The sequence below is a fragment of the Populus trichocarpa genome, chromosome 6, assembly GCF_000002775.5.
Source record: "Populus trichocarpa isolate Nisqually-1 chromosome 6, P.trichocarpa_v4.1, whole genome shotgun sequence".
In the NCBI taxonomy this organism is placed as follows: Eukaryota; Viridiplantae; Streptophyta; class Magnoliopsida; order Malpighiales; family Salicaceae; genus Populus; species Populus trichocarpa.
Window position 1 is genome coordinate 6,007,405 of NC_037290.2, and position 19,760 is coordinate 6,027,164.

The following is a 19,760-nucleotide window of genomic DNA, read 5'->3' on the forward strand; positions in this document are numbered from 1 at the left end:
CCGGAAAGCTTCTTTTCAATCCAAGCTGGGGTCGAAAAGGGCTGGCCGGCCGAGAAAGCAGTAATAAAATTGGGATACAATACACATTTTTTTAGTAGGAGCCAGTTATTTGAGTCGGGCTGGTTAGATGAACCGGGCTTGGACCCAGCAAATAATGATGGGTTTGTGGAATGTGGAGTGCTACTCAAGGATAGCATGTTATTAAGCTAAAAAGAAAAAAAAATGGGGCTCCCGATAAGAAGAAGTTTCGAGAAGAGCCTTGAGGCTTCCAGTCTGGTTCACGGCCTTTTCCCCAATAATAATAACAATAATAGTTAATCCAATATTACAGGAACAATAAATTAAGAAAAACGTGGACTTTTCTTCCCTTGAAGCAATAGGCAATTACAGCAGCAGCCTCTCTTTTCGCAACCCTGCTCCTCCACCCCCACCCCGGCCCCCGCCACCGCCTCCATTAATATTTGATTGTTTGGCTCAATATTTTATATAAAAAATTGGTTGTTATCGATCGATCTAAGATCTTTTCCTTCTTTCTGCCTGGTTGCTATTTAGTATTGGATTGATTCTTTATTTATAGAAAGAAAGAAAGAAAAAGAAGAGAGAATGGAGAATGGAGGAGGAGGAGACATAGAATGTAACAAAAATAACAAAGAAAAAGAAGGATCAGTAGGAGGAGAAGGCTCGTACAGGTATTGGGTGAGGGAGGCAACAGCAGATGCAGCTCCTCTCCCCCTTCCTAAGAAGCTGTCTCCTCAAGAACACCTTCCTTCTCAACCCAACAACCTTGGTTCTGTCTGGAATACGGTACCCTTCTTCTTCTTCTTCTTCTTCTTCTTTTATCATTATATTTATATAAATTTTTTAATTGCTAATAAACTTGTGCAGGCTGGAACATGGGAGGAGAAAAATCTTAATAATTGGGCCACCCATAGGATAAAGGTGAACCTATACTCTATTTTATTGCTGAATTCACTCCTCTCTCTTTTATTTGTCACAATCAATATTACCAAATATTCTACACTTTCGTTCTTCCTATATCGCAGGAGCTGCTCCTGTCGGTGGCCTCCTTGGAGTTCTCTGGTGGCAAAGCAGAAATAGCACAAGTGTCCAAATGTTCTGGTGATGTAAGTTCTTTTTTATCCCGTAAAGATGGAAAGTTTAGGCTAGATAAACACCTTGTTCTATAATGCATCTTCAAAGTTATTTTTTTTTACATACAATATTTACAACAACAGAGGTTTAGAAATTTCCCTTCATGTCTGATGACTGACACTACTGTGTATTACTTTTGAAATGGTGCTCTAATATCTTTGAAATAGGCAAGAGAAGTTTCTTCTCTGTCGAATGCTTTTTGTAATGCTCTCAAAAACATGGTTAGTGATGCACATTCCTACATATCGTTGCTGCTTATACAAAAGGAACACCTTTGCCAGGCAGCTGTACTCTACCGATTAAATCCCAAGAGCTTCTAGCCTGTTTAATGTAAGAATAGATGACTTGATTGATTGATTCAGCTGCTTTAATTAAAACTCACTTTGCTAAGATTTGCCTCTCTTTTGGAAGTTACCAGTGGTCACATTCCTAATTTAGACAGCTCATTTTTTCTAAGAAAAAAATAGAAGAAGTCTAGAGGAAGTTGAGATATCTATCTTGCTTTCCATTGAAAACTATTGTTCCTACTTTGGACCAATCCAACACTTTATAAGAGTATATGACAGAAAAGTTGCCACTTTGAACTACTCCAGTCCCGCTATCATATATCCACTTTGTTTTTATCTGGGGAAACAGTTAAAAAGACACTATATTTTTTTATGTTGGTTGATTGCTGTCGTTCTGTGTTGTCTTTGAATTGTCCTATATATGGCTAATATCATGAAAAAGCAAACCAGAAGTTCTAGTGCTCTCTAGTGCAGATCGAAATTGAACTGAAAGTCAGAAAAATGTGTGCTAATTGGTTACCACTTGATAATCTTACATGTAAATATGGCCCCTTTTAGATTCAAACCCTTATTCTACTTCACATTATTTTGTTGTTAGTGTTTTTCCTTCCTTTTTTTTTTCCATTCAGATGTCTCATTATTATTTAAGAAGAGGCCCTGCACAAATATTTCTGTCATTATCATGTTTTCAATATCCTGCATATTTGATATGCACGGGAAGTTTAATTCGGTTACCACTTGAGTGAGCAGGCATTCTTGGTGATCGTGAGGAACAAGAAACGTGTTGGATATACCTATGAGTTGACATTGAAAGTTAAAGGTAATTTGTTGTCATTTAAAATGGCATCCTTTCCCATCTTGATCTATCTGCTCTATCCTGAAAGAGTTGTTATGTCCGTGGAAATAGGTGAATGGACTGTCAAAGAGGAGAAAAGGATGGTGAAGGGTGACATAGATTTTCCCGAGTTTTCATTTGGTGAGCTGGATGACCTGCAGGTAAGTTCTGTATTTCCATCCAAGTGTTTGGAGTATAGAATGAAATCTAGATGGAAGTGACAGGAAAATATTGGGAAATTTAGGGTGACCTGTGGAAATATAGTGCAAAACCCCTCTGTATGTTAGGCCAGGTTGTTTTTGTGATGCTTTACTCCCTCCTGCTTGCTCCATCATCTTCTCATCAAAATAACTAAAAGATGAGAAAACACTTCAGTTCTTTATTTAGTAGCGTGGAATAGAGTAATTCCTACAGTGAGGGCTTGCTTGTAACCTGTAGTAATTCCATGAACAATTATATAGCAGACAAAAGGTCAAATAGCCCATAAACTTGCACGAGTCATATTAACCGGTGGCACTTTTATTTTATCAAACCATTTCTATGTGTATCTATCTTTATGGAGGTTTGTGCTAGCCTGTCAGGTTGCACTCATCTGTATATAGACTCTAGTCTAATGATTAATTAAAGGTTTTTAATGATAAATCTTAATCTTTTGCTCTTGCTATTCTAGATGCAAGTACAGCTTAATGACGAGAAGGATCTCTCGCAGCAAGATAAGCTGCAGATCAGTCAGGATTTGAAGCTGTTTTTACAGCCTGTCCGTGAAAAGCTGCTCCAATTCGAGCAGGAACTCAAAGATAGATAGAAATGGGGGCTAGTAAAGGCATTTTCCTCAAGATCTTGCCTTGATTATGTTGTTGGACTGTAACGTTAATTTTTAGCAGTTCCCCCCCAATATGTAAACGTAACAAAAGATCATTAAGACGACAGTTTCCTGTGGCCATGCACTGAAAAGGCGTAGGCAAACAGAACTTGAGATGGACTTTATTGGGTACTTTGATTATGTCACGTGCATCTTTCAGATTTATCTATGGTGGTTCTTTATGATGACACAATTTATTCCATCTTCTAGTTTATTAGAGGATGAAGTTGTGTTTTATATGGTGGTTGGTAACTTTGTGTGCATTTACTTGTACGGTCAACTGATGATGCTACTCTTGCAAGGTGAATTCTATTTCAGTGTGAGAAGTCTCCCAAGTGTTATTTCGATGAAATAGCTGAGACAGGAAACTCTGTTTTTAAAAATTATGAAATATTTTTTTTATTTAAAATAATTTTTTTTATGTTTTTAGATTATTTGAATGTTGATGTTAAAAATAATTTTTTTAAAATAAAAAAAATTTATTTTAACATATTTCTAAATATTTAAAACTGCAATAACTAGAGAAATCTCGAACAGGCAACTACCCTTGTGATGTTAGGCTCTGATGTCCCAATTCCTTCAGACTTTTATCTTACAGAACCTTGTACAACTCGAAGAAGGCCGTGCAGTTGTAGGAAATGCCGCACCCTTTCGAGATCTTTCCCTTTTTTAATTCGACGCAGGCCGTGTCGTTAATAAGCAAAATGTCTGCCGGTGTAAGGGTTTTACTCGGCGATGGATTAGAACCACTTTTATAGGAAAGAAAGTGAATTGAATCTTTCTACGTCAATGGATTTTTTCTTTTTCTTTTTTGGTAAATGGTACAGATGAATATGGAATCCAAATGCGAATTTCAATAAAATAAAGCAAGATTTTATGGGAGACCAGGGAACTCAAGAAATTCTCCTTCATTAACATTAAATTAATTAGCAATTGTCGGCTCGACTAATTCGAAATAATTACTTGCCGATGGATTTCTAATAATGTAACAGCACAGAGGAAAGTTTTTGTTTTTTCACGTACTTTTCCTTGTTTTTTAGGATTCTGGATAGCTCTTACAAGCAACTTCAGTTTTGTGGTTATACTGGTATCGCCATGGAAAAAAAAATAAATTCTTCAGATACTCTGCATGCTCTCAGAGATCAAATACTTCCAAGTAAGCACCAAAATAGCTCTGTGATGGTTCCAATTGATTCAACCACATCTTTTCCTCTCCTTCTTTTAAAGCTTGTGACTGCTAATCCTAACTTTTTACATGCTTTGCTTCTCGGTGTCAAGACAGAAGCACTCCCACCATTGCAGAGAAGAATGAAGCTTCATCGTCGGGCAATGACAATGATGCACGTGTCAATGAGCCCAACAGGTCAATGATTAGTATCTTCTTCTCTTTCCCTCTTTCTTCATTGGTTCATGGAAACCCTCCAATGAATTATTCTCTTGCAGAGACTTGCGAGTAACAGAGGCTTTGCGCACACAAATTGAAATTCAAAAGCTGCTGCATGAGCAGCTTAAGGTGCCTCGATGCCTTCTAGTCATCATGTTGTAAAATTGAGTAGAATGAAGAGTTCTTGAGGAAGTTAATGGAAGAACAGAAAGCGATTTCAACCCACGAGCCGCCATCATCTTCTATCCCTACTAAAATTGAGAGAGATAGAGAGCTTAATAGGTCACTGTTAAAATTGTTCATCGTCATTATCTGAGTTACAATTTCATTATTTTCAGCTTATATACAATGACTAACAACCTTGTAACTAACTCTACTAACTGAATTAACTAACAACTAACTAACTACAATTAACTCTAACTATCCTCACGTGCTCAATTCCTCATCAATTTCCCCAACATCACCCTCATCTTCCTTTATATAATTTTCAGCTTCTTGTATTTTCACACTAGAACTTTCAATCTTTTCATCAAACTCTCCATTTTCAAAAGGTTCGTAAAACAGTTCACAATAAACAATATTTTTTATTATTCAAAGAATCAAACTTCACTTCATTTTCTTTAAAACTAACTTCTTGTTTCTTTCCAGAACTAATCTCAAATTTAGTTAAAGAAGAGCATTTCACCTCTTTGATCCATTGTAGTAAGTTCTTGATGTGATGAGAATTGAACATAAACATTCATTCCCTTTAGCCTTTATAATTGGTTGAATATTTATTTAGTATTGAAGAGCATTGATAGTTGAAATAATATCTTGAATTTTTAGGAGAACTTGACTTTTAACACGAAGCATAAAAAGCTTTCTTATAATCCTAAATGGTTGGAATATCTGAAACAAGCCGATTTTAAAAACTTTATACCCCACATTACAAACATAGGTAACTTTGGAAGGTCAGTCATTTTCGAACAACGATCTTTAAAAGAAGTTGAACTTAAAGTGTCTTGGTGATTGGTTTCTGTTTGAACTATTTTTGTGAGTAAAAGAATCATCTCCGGTGATTCTTTTTAGTTTTTAAATCAAAGTATTGATTTCTTGAAGTTGTTGGCGAATGTTCATGTGTTCTTCCAAAGCTTTCGATGCTGCTTTCCACCGTTGTTAATACTTTCTTGAACATAAGCTACCTTCCTTTACCGTTGGATTCCAACGGCTTTGATACAAATTGTTAAGAATCTTTTCTCAACAAACAATTGTTTTAGAAGAAAAATTGAGGGATAAGTAGAAGAGAGTTGAGAGAGATAAATGGTTAAACAGTTAGCTGCTAAAATTGTTCAGTGTCATAATCTGAGTTACAGGTTTATTATTTCCAGCTTATATACAATGACTAACAACCTTGTAACTAACTCTACTAACTAAATTAACTAACAACCTTTAAAACCCGTTTTCAGCACTTTCGGACTCAGTTTTGAGCCCATTTTCTCCACCGTTTGGCCTCGGTTTTGCCCTTTCTTCTTCCTTCCATGTTAGGCTCGGATTTGCCTTTCTGGATTAGGTGTTGCCCTTCTAGATATGGTTTAGCCCTTCCTTCGTCTTCCTTTGTTGGGCTCGGTTTTGCCCTTCTTTTTTCTAGGTGTTTGGACTTAGTTTTGAGCTAAAATCTTCTCTTGTATTGGCCTCGGTTTTGTGCCACCATCAAGTTCTGTTACGAACCTTGGCTTTGGAAAGAAGTGGTTGCAGCAAAAGATTGGTTATAGCATAACATTGGCTTGACTTGGCATTTATCATGTGGTGAATTAAAATTAGCATGTGCATAATAGGTAGTTAGTTGATTCAGTTAGTAACAATTAGGAAGGTAGTTACAGGAAGTTAGAGGCAAGTCAGTTAGCTTCAAGATATAAATAAGACTGTATGAGATTAGTGAGGACCAGACAATGAATGAAGTAACAATTTCTGTATCAACTCTTCTCTTCTTCTTCTTCTTCTTCTTCTTCTTCTTCTTCTTCTTCTTCTTCTTGTTCTTCTTCTTTTCTCCTATTCCTTTCTAGTAGTAACTTGTTAAGGCTGAAGCCTAACGAGTTCAAACTTGAAAGCGAATAACCAGGAGATGAAAAAACAAAGCAAAGATTTATGATTGATGGAATATTAATCAGTCCCTGATCAGCTACCATGGTTGCCTGTGCTCCACTCACTATATTAATTATGAGATTATCGTCATCTCCATCAATATCACCTTCATTCTCTTTTAAGTTGTGAATTATCAATTGTTTTGATGGAATCATCAACTTCATTTTCGAGTTCAATCTCACGACATGTATTGTCTGAAACATATTCCATCTGAAAGAGCTTATTCATAACAGAATTCATCATATTGAGTTCTTCCCCATCCATCCCGGCACCCTGTTCTTCCATAGTAGGAATGTGTCTGTGTTTAGGTGGAGGAGGACCAGAGTGTCCTTCACAATCACGGAAATGTTTGGGAAGAGGAGGTGCTTCAACACGTCAGAAACTGTATCTGTGTTTGCCAGTTCCTTAAAAGGTATTGATTTCAACCGCACCACAGAGAGACGTTTACATGCATAAGCCAATATTTATATAGCTGGAGACTGACATATGCAAGAGTGACGATGATAATACCAGTGCTCCACCTTTCCTAATCTGGGGAAGAAGAGGCGAAGTTGATTATTTTCTGAAAGGGGCTGTTTGCTGGTGGGCTTTCCAGAAATGGGCTGTTTCTTGTTGGTGGGATCATCTTGAGCATGATCATGATTAGGAGTGCTCTTGATAAAGATAATGCTCTTCGGCCTTCTCAAGCCTAAGCTTTCCACCCTTCCACACACACCCATTATACTGCACATCTCATCACTTCATCTTCTTCCTCTTTCTCTCTTCCCTGTTTTGTTTACTAGTCAGTAGCCTCCATCCCCAGTCCCAGTCCCAGTATAATAGTATAACTTTGATTGATGGTGGGCTCTTGTTTAACATGAGTGGGCTAGCATGGCCCAACCCAACTCTCTCTCTCTCTCTCTCTCTCTCTGGTATTAAAAATCGGGAGGGAGGGAGGCAGAGCAGAGCAGAGCTAAAAGCAAAGTAATAATAAATAAACGCCATTTTCATTCAATTCAGAGAGAAACAGGAATAACAATGTATAAGAAGAAGGAACCTTGTAGGAATTTTCAGCGTGGCAGGTATTTAATCACCTCTTCTTCATCCTTCTCAATCATCAGTATCTTCTTCTTATTTGTCAGCAGCTAATTATTATCCTACGGGTGTAGGGTTTAATTGCTGATACTAACTACTCTGCTGTTTTTGTTTTTTGATTTAGCTGTCAGTATGGTGATAGATGCAAATTTCTTCATGTCACTCCTCAGCAACCCCCCAAATCCAGCAATAATCCCTTTGGATTTGGCAATCAGCAAACACCCAATAACAACAATAATAACTCTTTTGGATTTGGCAATCGACAGCAACAGCAAAGACCCAACAGTCCTTTTGGGTCTGCCCCTAATAATTCTGCTAATAACAGACCTCAACAGTTCAAGGTTCTTTCCCTTCCTCCCTCCACACTCACACACACATTGCTTTAACCCACAAGTTTTTCTTCTTCTTTTTTTCCTTCTTCTTCTTTTTATATATTGTACATGCTTGCATTTTTACGCTTATTACTCGATCATGATTTTATTTATTTTTATGATTCGTTTTTTTGTTACTCATAATAATACTTGCTGCTTTATTGTGTTTGTGCTTCAGCCTTTTGAGAATAAATGGTCCCGTGGTGCCTCTGCCCCTTCATCGCGTCAACGACCTGACAGTCAGCCTGCCAATCATAAGTAACTTCTTCTATTTACTACTCTCAAGTGACACAACCTTGCTGCTATACCTTCAAATAAACAATTTCATTTATTTTTGCTGAGACTCTGTTTTATTTGTACCTAATTAAATTGTCCATTTGGCTTGTTTGCAGTTGCGCGGATCCTGATTCGTGTAAACGTCTCATTGCTGAAGATTTTGAGCATGAGAGACCGCTTTGGAAGCTTACATGCTATGGTCATTTGAGAGAGTATGTCGTTCTAACTCCCATTTATCACTTGAAAAAAGCTTGAAACATCCGCAGTATAGATCATATGATCATCAATTGCCAATGCATTCACGTTGTATATAGTTATTTCCTTTGTTTCTACGTTCATGGTGTACTATAATGTTGTTTTCTTGTCATTTTCTTGGATCCTGTCTTTGGTCTTGTAATCTTGCGTTTAAGCCCACATTTTTATTCTTTCAAACAGAAATAATCCCATTTGTGATGGACATCAATTAGTCAGAGTTAAACAACCATGACCAGTTCTCTAGAAAAGGTTTTGGATTGAATAGAATTAAAACAGAACATTTGCATTTCTTTATTAGCTACACCAAGGATAAAGAAGACACCTAGGTTCCATCATGCAAAAAAAAAAAAGATGGACATTCAAGAAGATATACCCCTAGAGTCAAAGTAGTTTGATTGAAATGGAGAAAAGGGACTAGCACAGTCCCTGTTAGGCTGAAAGGATGAAATTCGATGATAAAACAATCATTAGGAATGAAAAACCAGCTTGTGCTTCTTGAAAATGCATGTTTGGAATACATTTCTGAAGTAATGTGATTATGAATGATGATACTAAGTTTCTATAATCATGGCTTTTTTATGTCTCAATGGACTTCCACCATCTGATTTGAAACTGTCTGGCAAGTTTTGTTCCTTTCTTTTGATTTTGAGGATGCATTGGACTGAGCTTTTCCTTTTGTCTGTATGCAGTGGCCCTTGTGACATTATTGGTGATGTTAGTTACGAAGAATTGCGAGCTGCAGCATATGATGATTATAAGCGTGGGTTGAGCTTGCAATCAATTGTAAGAAAAATACAGCAGACTGCTTTCCCACTCTTCTGCTTGCTTATACTTTATTAACAGCAGATACTAATGTTTTGTTATCCATCATCATTTGTTCTCTCACTGTTTCTGCTTGCGATTTTGTTTTCAAACACGTGGAATTAAATCTGAGGAGTTTACAAAGTTAAATAGACAACTGAAACTTTGAGGGATGCAATTAAAACTATGTATAACTTTCTAGGGCATATCAAAGGAAACAACCCTTCATAGATGCAATAGTGAGTCCTATGGATGATGGGATTCATATTCTTATGTGTGTGGATGGGACATTGGTATGAGATTTGAGAAATCTATAATATATTGAAGTGAAACTTCCCGGAGATGATATATTCAAACTGTTGCTTCAAAAAAACTCTATTTTTAATTTTTATGGTTTTATGAACAATCACATAAACTATGTACTGATTATTGCTTTTATTTGAATAAAATCTGGTAAAGCCACAAAGAACAGAAGAAAAGATTAAAAAAAATCACTTTGGCTCTAGAAGGATGCCATTGTAGATGAGCATAGAGATTAGATATCTAAGTTACTAATGTTAAACTAATGTTGCTGCCCTTGTTCAGTTATTACTAAACACATCCTTTGCAGGTTGAAAAGGAGAGAAATTTACTCAATTCGAAGTTGATCGAGTTCAATAACCTTCTCCATAATCCCAGTATAGCTCCCTCAAAGCCTGCTCCTGCTGGTCAGAGTCCATTCTTCGGAGCCACTGCCAATGCAACTCCAGCTGCTGCTCAAAATACTGCCCCTCCATCAGTTTCCAGTTTTGGTCAACTGGGGACTTCTCTTAATATGAGGTTTTTGTTCCATTCTTTCCTTAGACCCATGGTGCCTGCTTGATTTTATGTCTTGAAATCCTGTTCCTAATATTTCTTAGGCTTTCATTAGTCATTTTAAGCAAATTGTCTCTGTTTTCTCAGGTCTGCTACACCATCAAATAATGCCTTTGGGCAACCAAGTCAGCCTTTGACTGCATTTGGAGTAAGGCAAGAAAACCTTTCAGAGCGTTCTGATTTTGTTTCAGTCATGAAATTTTGTTCCTTGCTATCTCCTTGGCTTTTTATATATGTTAAGCAATTTTCTTTTCAGCCCCTCTGCACCATCAAACAATGTCTTTGGGCAATCAAATCTTCCTTCAAATTCTAGTCAGACTGTGAGTGCATTTGGGACAAATAATTTTCTCTCTGCAAACGCCTCAAATTCTAGCCAGACTTCAAGTGCATTTGGAACAACCAGTTTTCCATCCATAAATGCCGGTGCGATTTTGTAGGTTTTAGTATTTTCGGTTTTGATGTGCATGTTATGATCTATGCCTTCTGATTATTAGTCATATGACAGGCCTGCTTGGCAGCCAACTTCCTAATCAGGCACTTGGAAATTCCTTCTCCCCCAATATAGCAGGCTTTGGCAACAGTGGTGTAAACAGCATTCAAAATATTTCTTCTTCTCCGTTGTCAATGCAAAACCCATCAATCCACCCTCTTAGCATTTCCAACGGGCTCAATTCAGCTTTTAATGCAGCAGGCCAAGCTACTACAAATGTTCAGCCAGTGTAAGCATGTCAAGAACGTGTAGTTTTAAAGCAAACTAGAAGTGGTCTGTTGAAATTATGAATTTCTGAGTGCCACTTCACGTTCTAAGCATACACAATGATGCATGTTTTGAGTTGGAATTGCTACTTATAACAATCAAGACCTCTCTTCGTCATTGTCAGAAGTTTAAGGTTTGAGAACATTGAATTTGCATTTGCTTCACACAATTTTCCTTAGTTGAATTTTCCTTAGCAGAAGGCATTCTTTTTCCATATAGCTTGCATCTAGGATGAATCCAAGTTCATATTTAGTTATCGTGTTTTTTTAACCACTGTTTTCCAGCTTGACATTTATCTTCTTTGAACTACCTTCTACTCAGACATAATCCTGTCTCTTTACTGGGTATTTTTGTAGATGGAATTTGAAAAATGTTAAGAACACAGAATCCTAATTTGTCTATTGGCTCATATCAGATGCGTCCTACTAAATTTTTGTTTGCCTTTTATAATCCTTCAGAACTATGGTGCAAAGGGAGACTGTTTCTGGGGATGCAAGCATCTGGTTGAAGGAAAAATGGATTCCTGGAGAGGTATGGGATTCCTTGTGTGCTTCTCTTACATGGGACTTGCAATTAGATCTGTGTTTCCAGTCAGAGGTTTATGAACTAAGAGATCAGTTTTTGGTAGCCAATAAATTTTGAGAAACTGAAATATGGAAGGAGCTAGAAGTGTCAGCACTGCAACTGCAACTGCATTAGCAGTTGGTTTTTCTATGCAATTACTTTTTAAGTGAATTTTAGGCTTTGTAATGCTTGATTTCTGGACCTTAGTGAGTCTAATTGGTCTCTTCCTTGTGCATACCCAGATTCCAGAAGAAGCACCTCCTGAAGAGTATGTCTTCTAGAAAATATTTTGCTGTTGACCGACGAGCTGTAGAAGCGCATTGCTGATACTTGAACGAGAGGGATGGATAGCCAGTCTTTGGCAACAAAAAAAAGAAGAGAAAAAAAAGGTGCATTCTGCAGCAGTTTTCCAACCTTATTTATTTTTTTGAAGTATTGCTGTAGGAACATATTTTTGGACATAAAAGAAGGAAATGTGATTGTTGCCGGAATTTGTGTTCTCGTAAAGAAATGTGGTTTCACTGGCTGGGACAGCTGAATCCTGGTATATAGAGCAATGCAAGCTTTTACCATGGTACTGGATGCCTTCCCGAGAAGGGGCATGTCTAATAGAATTATGTTTTTTTCTTTTCTCTTTGTGTAAATCAAAAGGGTTATTGCGGTCACGGACTCAAAAATGCCTTTACAGCCAATAATATTGAATTTGTAAATATTTATGTATTTTGTAGTTTTGTTTCCAGCGAAGTGATGATAAATTTGTTTGATCTTTAATAAAGGGTTGGGCCATGAGAGGCTCTGGTTGTCCATCTCTCTCATACAAGCTTAATTAAGCTAAGAATTCAAAATTAAATATAAATAATAAACTAACAAAAACAGTGCTTTCTTTACCTCCATCCAGGCATTTAAAATCTTCAGAAAACTTATGATTGCAAACCAATAGTCGAATAAGAATTTTTGCCTGTTTTTATTAGACATGTCATTTGTTATATCTAGATATTTTTTAAAAAAACTTAACCACTAAGTATTAAGTATAAAGCTAGATATTTTTAAAAAAAACTTTAAAAGGTGTGGTGTTTTTATTGTTATTATTTTTTTTATATAAATAAGTGAATTGAAATAGTTGATTTTTTTTATAAAAAAAAAATGATCAGGGTTTTCTACACAATTGAGCTCTTTTATTTGAAAGATAAAGAATTAAAATGAAAAACACGAGTAAAATAGATGGTTTCTCTGCAATTTATTTGAAAAGCTCATTTTAGTCCTATTTTTTTAGACTATTAGGTAACCAGTCTTTCTAATTTAAAAAAAAATACATTTTAGTACCAAATTTTAATTTTCCTTTTCTTTTAGTCTTTTTTTTTGTGGAGAAGAGAGGGAGTCATTGGATTCCAGTTTAGAGAGAGAAAATTACGGTTGGTGAAGATTTTGGCCACCAAAACAGTTGATTTTTGTGTCAAATGGTTCCGTATGATAAGGGGAGTTGAGATTAGGTAGGTTTTTTTAAAACCTTGAAAATACCTAGAAAAACATATCTGAGCTCTAAAAGATTTTTGGTTTTGAGTTGATTTTGGGTTCTGGATCGGTTTTTTAAGGCATAGATTGGTTTAACAAAGTTCTTAGATGTTTTGGATCAAAAATAGGTGGAAAATAGGTTTGAGGGTAAAAAAATAAACCCTTTTTTCCCTGCAACACCAATGATTGAAACCTAGTGATTAATAGACATCACGTCGTCTTTTTTTTTTGTTCAGCTCATTGGGGGTGGACGATGTGCACTTAAAATAAAATTAAAGGCTCATGTGCATGGGTCTGAATCTATAAGTCCGCGTGCGGGCCCTTTCTATGTGGGCCAGACATAAGGCCTGACTTCATTCTTTTTTTTATTTTTTTATTAATAGAAATTCATTCCTTCTCCATGTTTTCATATTAGCCCTTAAAGTTCCTTTTCTTTTGATTTTGTCCCTGATTTTTTTATATCTATTTGTTTTGTTTTAATTCATTTCTCAAATTTTCTTTTGTCTCCAATTACATCTTCCTTTTAATTTTTTTTGTCTATCAAATTTGGTCCTCATTATTTTGATTTTATTTAAGACAGATTTTTTAATTTGTTTTCTTTTTCAATTTCACCCCTTTATTTTTTTCTCTTTACATATTTGATGCTCATTCTTCTTCTTCTTTTTGCTCTTTTTGTTTTTTTATTTTTTTTGCTTTGATTAGTTTTTTTTTTAATTTTATCATTTAGCATTAAATTGGTTGACAAATGAAATTTTTAATTGGACTTAGGTTTTCAATTTCACGAGTTACGGATTTAGAATATTAACATAGGTTTAAACGATTCGCCTAAATCAATAGGTATGAGTTTAAATAGTTAATTTACTATTTTTTCTCCCTTAATTATTGTAGATTGGCTATTTTATAATTGATTGAAGTTATTATTATCTTTTTTATACTTTTTTTTTAAGTTAAGTTTCTATAATGCTTATAAATGCAAAACAACACTTAAGTTGGCCTGATATTTTTTTTTAAATCACTTTTAAAGCTTGACTTCAAGTGAGGGGCAATTTGATCTTTTACTTAATATCAATAATAATAATAAAAAATTATTTTTTATTAGTTTCATCTATCAATATTTAGTTAGTTGAGAAATAGATTTCGTGAATGATATTTTTTTGTTTTGTTTAGAGTTATCACGATTTCAAACAAACATCTATTTTTATTATTGATGCTTAGTTTTGCAAGCATTTAATTTCTATTATATAATTAAATAAAAATTATTTTAAAAAAATTATTAAACCAAGTTAAATTCGTGAACCGGGTTACGTGTGATTGGGTTCATCCAATATGTCATCGTCTCAATATTTTTTTAAAATCTTCTTGGTTTTTTTGATAAGTTGATATATGCTTTTACTGGTCATTCAAGTTTTCTTTAAACTCATTACATCAACCAATTCACATTGTGTTAGCTCTTATATGATTTGGTTAAAAACGCACGTCATGCAAGGAAACAAGTCAAGGAATTTCAAGATTTAGCCGCTTACCCGGGTTTAATAGCATTGTCAAAAAATTCCCACACTCTCAGTGTTTTTTTATGTTTTAAAAAAAGTTGGTCCAAGTGTGCGGGCCGATGAACTAGTTACTATTTAGTTCGAAAGTATACTTACCCATCTAGATCAAAAACATAACATATATTTTAGTTTTTTCACATAGGTTTAATATATCTGTATTCAATTGATTGGAATTGAAAATCTCAAAGGCTATGCATCGCTTTACACGATCCAACCATGCGTTTTAAAATTTTTAATTTTTTCTAAAAAGGTTTTTATGTTTTGAATCGTTTTGATGTGCTGATTTCAAAAATAATTTTTAAAAAATAAAAAATATATTATTTTAATATATTTTAAAATAAAAAATATTTTTAAAATAACCATAACTACATTCCTAAATATACCTTAATTTTGTAAAATATTTTTGACCACTATACTATTTTCTAAAACAATTCCAAATATGAAGCCTCACCTATTCCTTTACCTGCTGCTTACCTGAACAACAACAACTACGACTACGTATGTAACGTACTGCCATCGCATCACAACCGCAGAATAATTCTCCAACGCAACGCGTTTTCATTTTCAAATTTTCATTTGTTTTAATAAAATAAAATAAAAGATTCTGAAATTTGGACAAAAGCCACTCCCATCTCCAAACAAACATCGTGCAGACAGTGTAATTTGAGGGACCCATGTCCCCCCCCTCTCTCTCCTCACCAATCAAATAACTCGGCTGGATCTCCCTAATCCCTCCCTTCTAATTTTCTAACCTCGCCATTTCTTGCAACTCCACCCAATACTATCCGATGAGTTGGAAAATTCCATTTCAAATTAAACTACGTAGAATGTATGCTTTTTTTAAAAAATACTTTTATATTTAAAATAATATTAAAGTAACTTTTTTATATTTTTAACATAATCACTAAAAAAACATTAAAAAATATTAATTTAATAATTTTTCCAAATAAAAACACTTTTAAATAAGAGTAGAAGCTCTTCCAAACACCCAATAATAAACTCGGTCCACCTGGATTTTTAGGCTGTAATGTCTGGTTTATATATATATATATATATAATAAAGAAAGAAAGACATTGATTTGTATCCCATCTATAGGTAGGTAGGGTCCGCTATTATGCCAGAGCATTCATATGTCATTAAGAGTAACGTGATACCATTTGTCTCATGAAATTTCTTTCTTAAAACGTAAGGGGTTCAGTTCAGTTCAGTTCATGTTCATCATTCTGATTGATTCGAAACCGAGAATGGTCTGTGTCGAAAAAATGGAACAAAGCTAACTACATGTCTGTGCTCTTGGTAACTACCTAGTTAGGTCCTTTTTTTTTTTTTTTTTTTTTTTACCTCAAAAGCACAAGGAGAACAGCTATGCAACTAATCGATGATCCCTTTTTTCCCCTCTTTTTGGAAAAGAAAAGTAGTGGTCAACTAGATTGCCTTGTCGTTTCTTCACCTAGACTGAGACGGTGCCAACACGTCCTCTCCAGCTCTAGGTAGATAACCAATGACAATAAATTTATATTTTTTTATTAGACTTTAATCGTGTTTTTAACAATTTATTAATTTAGTTTAAATTAACTTTTTAACTCTTTTTTTAAATTATTCTGATGGATTAATATAAAAATAAATTTTTAAATAAAAAAAATAATTTAAAAATCAATAATGATAAAGCCCCATTGACACTACTTCAACTCACACGCAAAGAAAATAGGCTGGAAACATTTGGGTCTCCACTCACAATAACATTTCTCATTTCTCTTCCTGTTTTGTACAGACGTGCCAGCATGTTATGATTTCAAATTCGTCTGAAACAACTATTTTTTTAAGCACCCAGCAGCAGCGGCGCTAACCTCTAAATTAAATGTTAATTAGTACTGGTTAAATGAATAAAAATTTGAACTCAAATGGATTAGATTAGGGTTTGGTACTGTTAAAATGAATAAACAATTGAACATTAAGAGGGGAAAAAAGGTGGGGTGGCAAGTAAAAAGAGCGAAACTACAGCAATGAAAAGGCTAAAACAAGGGCTTTATAAAACAAAGTATAGGGAGATGGGAAAGGGCACACTGTCCAGCGTATCTCATATGACTCCAACTCTCTCCTTCATGTGACTTGCTTCTCTTCATACAGGCAAGCATCAATGTCATCTCCTCCTCGCTTATTCTTGATTCTTTTCTTGCTTGTTTCCACTTCCTCTTTCCTCTTCCAGATCTCCTCTGCAGCCCATGAAGATGAAGATCATGATATAGACGTAGATCCAAACCTCAAGTTTGAGAACCCTAGGATCCGCAGAGCCTACATTGCCTTGCAGTCATGGAAACAAGCCATCTATTCAGACCCACTCAACTTCACGGCCAACTGGAAGGGCTCAGACGTGTGCTCTTACATGGGGATCTTTTGTGCTCCATCTCCCCAGAACAAGAAAGTAAGGGTGGTGGCTGGCATTGACCTCAACCATGCTGACATTGCTGGCTACCTCCCTACCGAGCTCGGCCTTCTTACCGATCTGGCACTCTTCCACATCAACTCCAACAGATTCTGTGGAGTGGTGCCCAATAGTTTCAGCAAAATGAAGCTTCTACATGAGCTGGACCTTAGCAATAATCGGTTTGTGGGCAAATTTCCGAAGGTTGTGCTCTCACTGCCTTCCCTCAAGTACTTGGATCTGCGCTTCAACGAGTTTGAAGGTTCTGTGCCCTCCCAGCTCTTTGACAAGCCTCTTGATGCTATCTTCTTGAACGACAACAGGTTCCAGTTTGGCATCCCAGAGAATCTTGGGAACTCTCCTGTTTCTGTTCTTGTCTTTGCGAACAACAACCTTGGTGGGTGCATTCCAGGCAGCATCGGAAAGATGGGCAAAACCCTGAACGAGATCATTCTCATGAACGACAATCTCACTGGATGCTTGCCTCCCCAGATCGGGATGCTCAAGGAAGTAACTGTTTTTGACGTGAGCTTCAATCATCTTCAAGGCTCTCTCCCTTCCAGCATTGGAAACATGAAGAGTGTTGAGCAACTTGACATTGCACACAATAGTTTCACAGGTGCTATACCTGCCAGTGTTTGCCAGTTGCCTAATTTGCAAAACTTCACCTTTTCTTTCAACTATTTCACTGGCGAAGCTCCTAGCTGTGCTGCTATCGGAGGCGTCTCCAATGGTACCCAGAATTGCATTCCTGGAAAGACAAATCAGAGATCAGCCAAGCAATGTTCTTCTGAAGCTGCACGCCCTGTTGACTGCAGCAAGTTCAAATGCGGTGGCGGTGGTGGCGGAGGTGGAAGTGGCTCTCCATTAACACCACCACCACGGTCGTGGAGAGGTTCTCCAGTTAGAAGGCCAGCACCAAATCCTGCACCCATTAGAAAGCCATTCTTTGCATCACCACCACCACCACCACCCACTTCCAAGTCTTCACCTTCCACCAGATCACACCCCCCACCACCTCCTACAAGGTCTTTCCATCCGCCGCCATCTCCACATTTTGCATCCCCACCACCGCCTAGTAAAAAAGTATCGCCCAGAACACATCTTCCACCACCACCGCCTCCACCCCCATCTCCACCTCCACCTGTAGAACAACAGCCACCAACTTATCACCATATACCGCCACCACCATCTCCTCCTCCTCCACCCAGCCATTACCATTCAAATCATCCAGCACCGCCACCTATCGAAAAAGTCTCACCCGGTACTCATTACCATGTACCACCACCCCCGCCTTCCCATCAATACCAAGCACCACCGCCACCAAAGCAGTCAGCTGAAGTTCCAGCACCAAGTTACCACCCTAACTCTCCACCACCACCCCCGCCTTCCTGTCAGTACCAAGCACCACCGCCACCAAAGCAGTCAGCCGAAGTTCCAGCACCAAGTTACCACACTAACTCTCCGCCACCACCCCCTCCACCAACTAATGGATATACACATTCTCCTCCTCCAACCCAGCCTACAGCTCCAGTTCCATCACCAGTAGAGTATTACCCACCTAAAGCAGCTTCTAGTCCACCTCCACCTCCATTGTATCAGACGCCACCATCACCAAGTTACCACACTAACTCTCCACCACCACCCCCTCCACCAACGAATGGATATACACATTCTCCTCCTCCAACCCAGCCTACAGCTCCAGTTCCATCACCAGTAGAGTATTACCCACCTAAAGCAGCTTCTAGTCCACCTCCACCTCCACCTCCACCTCCATTGTATCAGACGCCACCATCACCGCCGCCGCCTTCAGAAGAACCATGGCTTCCCCTACCACCTCCACCATCAACTGGGTGTATCACTCCAGAATCGCCGCCGCCGCCATCACCTACACCAAGCTATCAGCACCCACACCCGCCGCCGCCGCCACCTACCCCAAGCTACCACCACCCGCAATCACCATCTCCACCACCACCACCACCTATGTCAAGCTATGAACACCCACAATCACCTCCACCACCGCCACCTGTGCCAAGCTATCATCATCCGCAATCACCTCCACCTCCCCCTCATCAACAACAATGGCATTATCCACCATCAATATCCCATCAACAAAGTCCTCCGCCACCTCCCCATAATTCATATGCACCACCACCACCACCGCCGACTCCATCGCCGCCGCCGCCAGCAATTGAGAACACAGTTCCACTTCCACCGATTGTAGGAGTATCGTATGCATCTCCTCCTCCCCCAACAATTCCCTACTACTAAGTGGCAGGTTGCAGGCAGGCATGAGATGATATATTACAAGGATTAATGGCACGGTTTCTAATTTTTTTTTCTTCTAATATTGTTGCACAAGGAGAAGGATGATTAAGAAGATGTGAGTCACAGGTGAGTCGGTCATGTTGAGAAATATTCTTTTGCGTCTACAACATTGACAAATCATCCATCGGTTCCACCCACGCGTTTCGTGTTTTTGCTGAAGCAATTGCTATAATTCTTTTTTTTTTTTTTTAATTTGATTTTCTGATTTTTTTTTTATTTTCGAAGAACAAACTAAATTGATCAAGTTGTAGCAATTAATAACATATTATTGTATAAGTTTCTGTTAATTTTGTATCCATAATTTGTATTAATTGATTCTCATCATGCTCCATGATTTTAGTTTTCTGTGCATG

The 19,760-nt window shown here is 37.2% G+C and overlaps 3 protein-coding genes across 9 annotated transcripts; all 3 read left to right on the top strand.

Moving 5' to 3' along the window:
- Positions 1 to 353: 353 nt before the first annotated feature.
- LOC7487237 (uncharacterized) lies at positions 354 to 3,301 on the top strand. The gene is made up of 6 exons (XM_002308103.4): positions 354 to 804; positions 886 to 939; positions 1,044 to 1,124; positions 2,190 to 2,259; positions 2,347 to 2,435; positions 2,945 to 3,301. The coding sequence occupies exons 1-6, from the start codon at positions 604 to 606 to the stop codon at positions 3,077 to 3,079; spliced, it is 630 nt and encodes a 209-aa protein (XP_002308139.1). The 5' UTR covers positions 354 to 603; the 3' UTR covers positions 3,080 to 3,301.
- A 3,378-nt stretch (positions 3,302 to 6,679) lies between these two features.
- On the top strand, positions 6,680 to 12,304 carry LOC7454904 (zinc finger CCCH domain-containing protein 46). Of its 2 annotated transcripts, none has more exons than XM_024603950.2 (11): positions 6,680 to 7,702; positions 7,840 to 8,056; positions 8,265 to 8,344; positions 8,479 to 8,574; positions 9,307 to 9,400; positions 10,029 to 10,237; positions 10,361 to 10,426; positions 10,530 to 10,696; positions 10,779 to 10,964; positions 11,488 to 11,561; positions 11,837 to 12,304. In XM_024603950.2, the coding sequence occupies exons 1-11, from the start codon at positions 7,659 to 7,661 to the stop codon at positions 11,873 to 11,875; spliced, it is 1,272 nt and encodes a 423-aa protein (XP_024459718.2). In that variant the 5' UTR covers positions 6,680 to 7,658; the 3' UTR covers positions 11,876 to 12,304. The 2 variants fall into 2 exon arrangements, with proteins under 2 accessions (XP_024459718.2, XP_002308140.3); XM_002308104.4 differs by having other exon boundaries at positions 6,690 to 7,702; positions 10,779 to 10,992; positions 11,489 to 11,561.
- A 4,490-nt stretch (positions 12,305 to 16,794) lies between these two features.
- LOC112327877 (leucine-rich repeat extensin-like protein 6) lies at positions 16,795 to 19,694 on the top strand. Of its 6 annotated transcripts, none has more exons than XM_052453962.1 (3): positions 16,795 to 18,661; positions 18,839 to 18,949; positions 18,995 to 19,694. In XM_052453962.1, the coding sequence occupies exons 1-3, from the start codon at positions 16,795 to 16,797 to the stop codon at positions 19,348 to 19,350; spliced, it is 2,334 nt and encodes a 777-aa protein (XP_052309922.1). In that variant the 3' UTR covers positions 19,351 to 19,694. The 6 variants fall into 6 exon arrangements, with proteins under 6 accessions (XP_052309922.1, XP_052309923.1, XP_052309918.1 ...); XM_052453963.1 differs by having other exon boundaries at positions 18,845 to 18,949; XM_052453958.1 differs by having other exon boundaries at positions 16,795 to 18,949.
- Positions 19,695 to 19,760: the final 66 nt, after the last annotated feature.

Excerpts from the sequence above, each read along its gene's own strand:
- LOC7454904 (XM_002308104.4), top strand. The coding sequence starts at position 7,659 with ATGTATAAGAAGAAGGAACCTTGTAGGAATTTTCAGCGTGGCAG. Across the intron at positions 10,993-11,488 it reads ACTACAAATGTTCAGCCAGT|AACTATGGTGCAAAGGGAGA; the intron begins GTAAGCATGTCA and ends ATAATCCTTCAG. Across the intron at positions 11,562-11,836 it reads AAAAATGGATTCCTGGAGAG|ATTCCAGAAGAAGCACCTCC; the intron begins GTATGGGATTCC and ends GTGCATACCCAG.
- LOC112327877 (XM_052453957.1), top strand. The coding sequence starts at position 16,795 with ATGTCATCTCCTCCTCGCTTATTCTTGATTCTTTTCTTGCTTGTTTCC.
- LOC7487237 (XM_002308103.4), top strand. The coding sequence starts at position 604 with ATGGAGAATGGAGGAGGAGGAGACATAGAATGTAACAAAAATAACAAA. Across the intron at positions 805-885 it reads TTGGTTCTGTCTGGAATACG|GCTGGAACATGGGAGGAGAA; the intron begins GTACCCTTCTTC and ends AAACTTGTGCAG. Across the intron at positions 2,436-2,944 it reads GTGAGCTGGATGACCTGCAG|ATGCAAGTACAGCTTAATGA; the intron begins GTAAGTTCTGTA and ends TTGCTATTCTAG.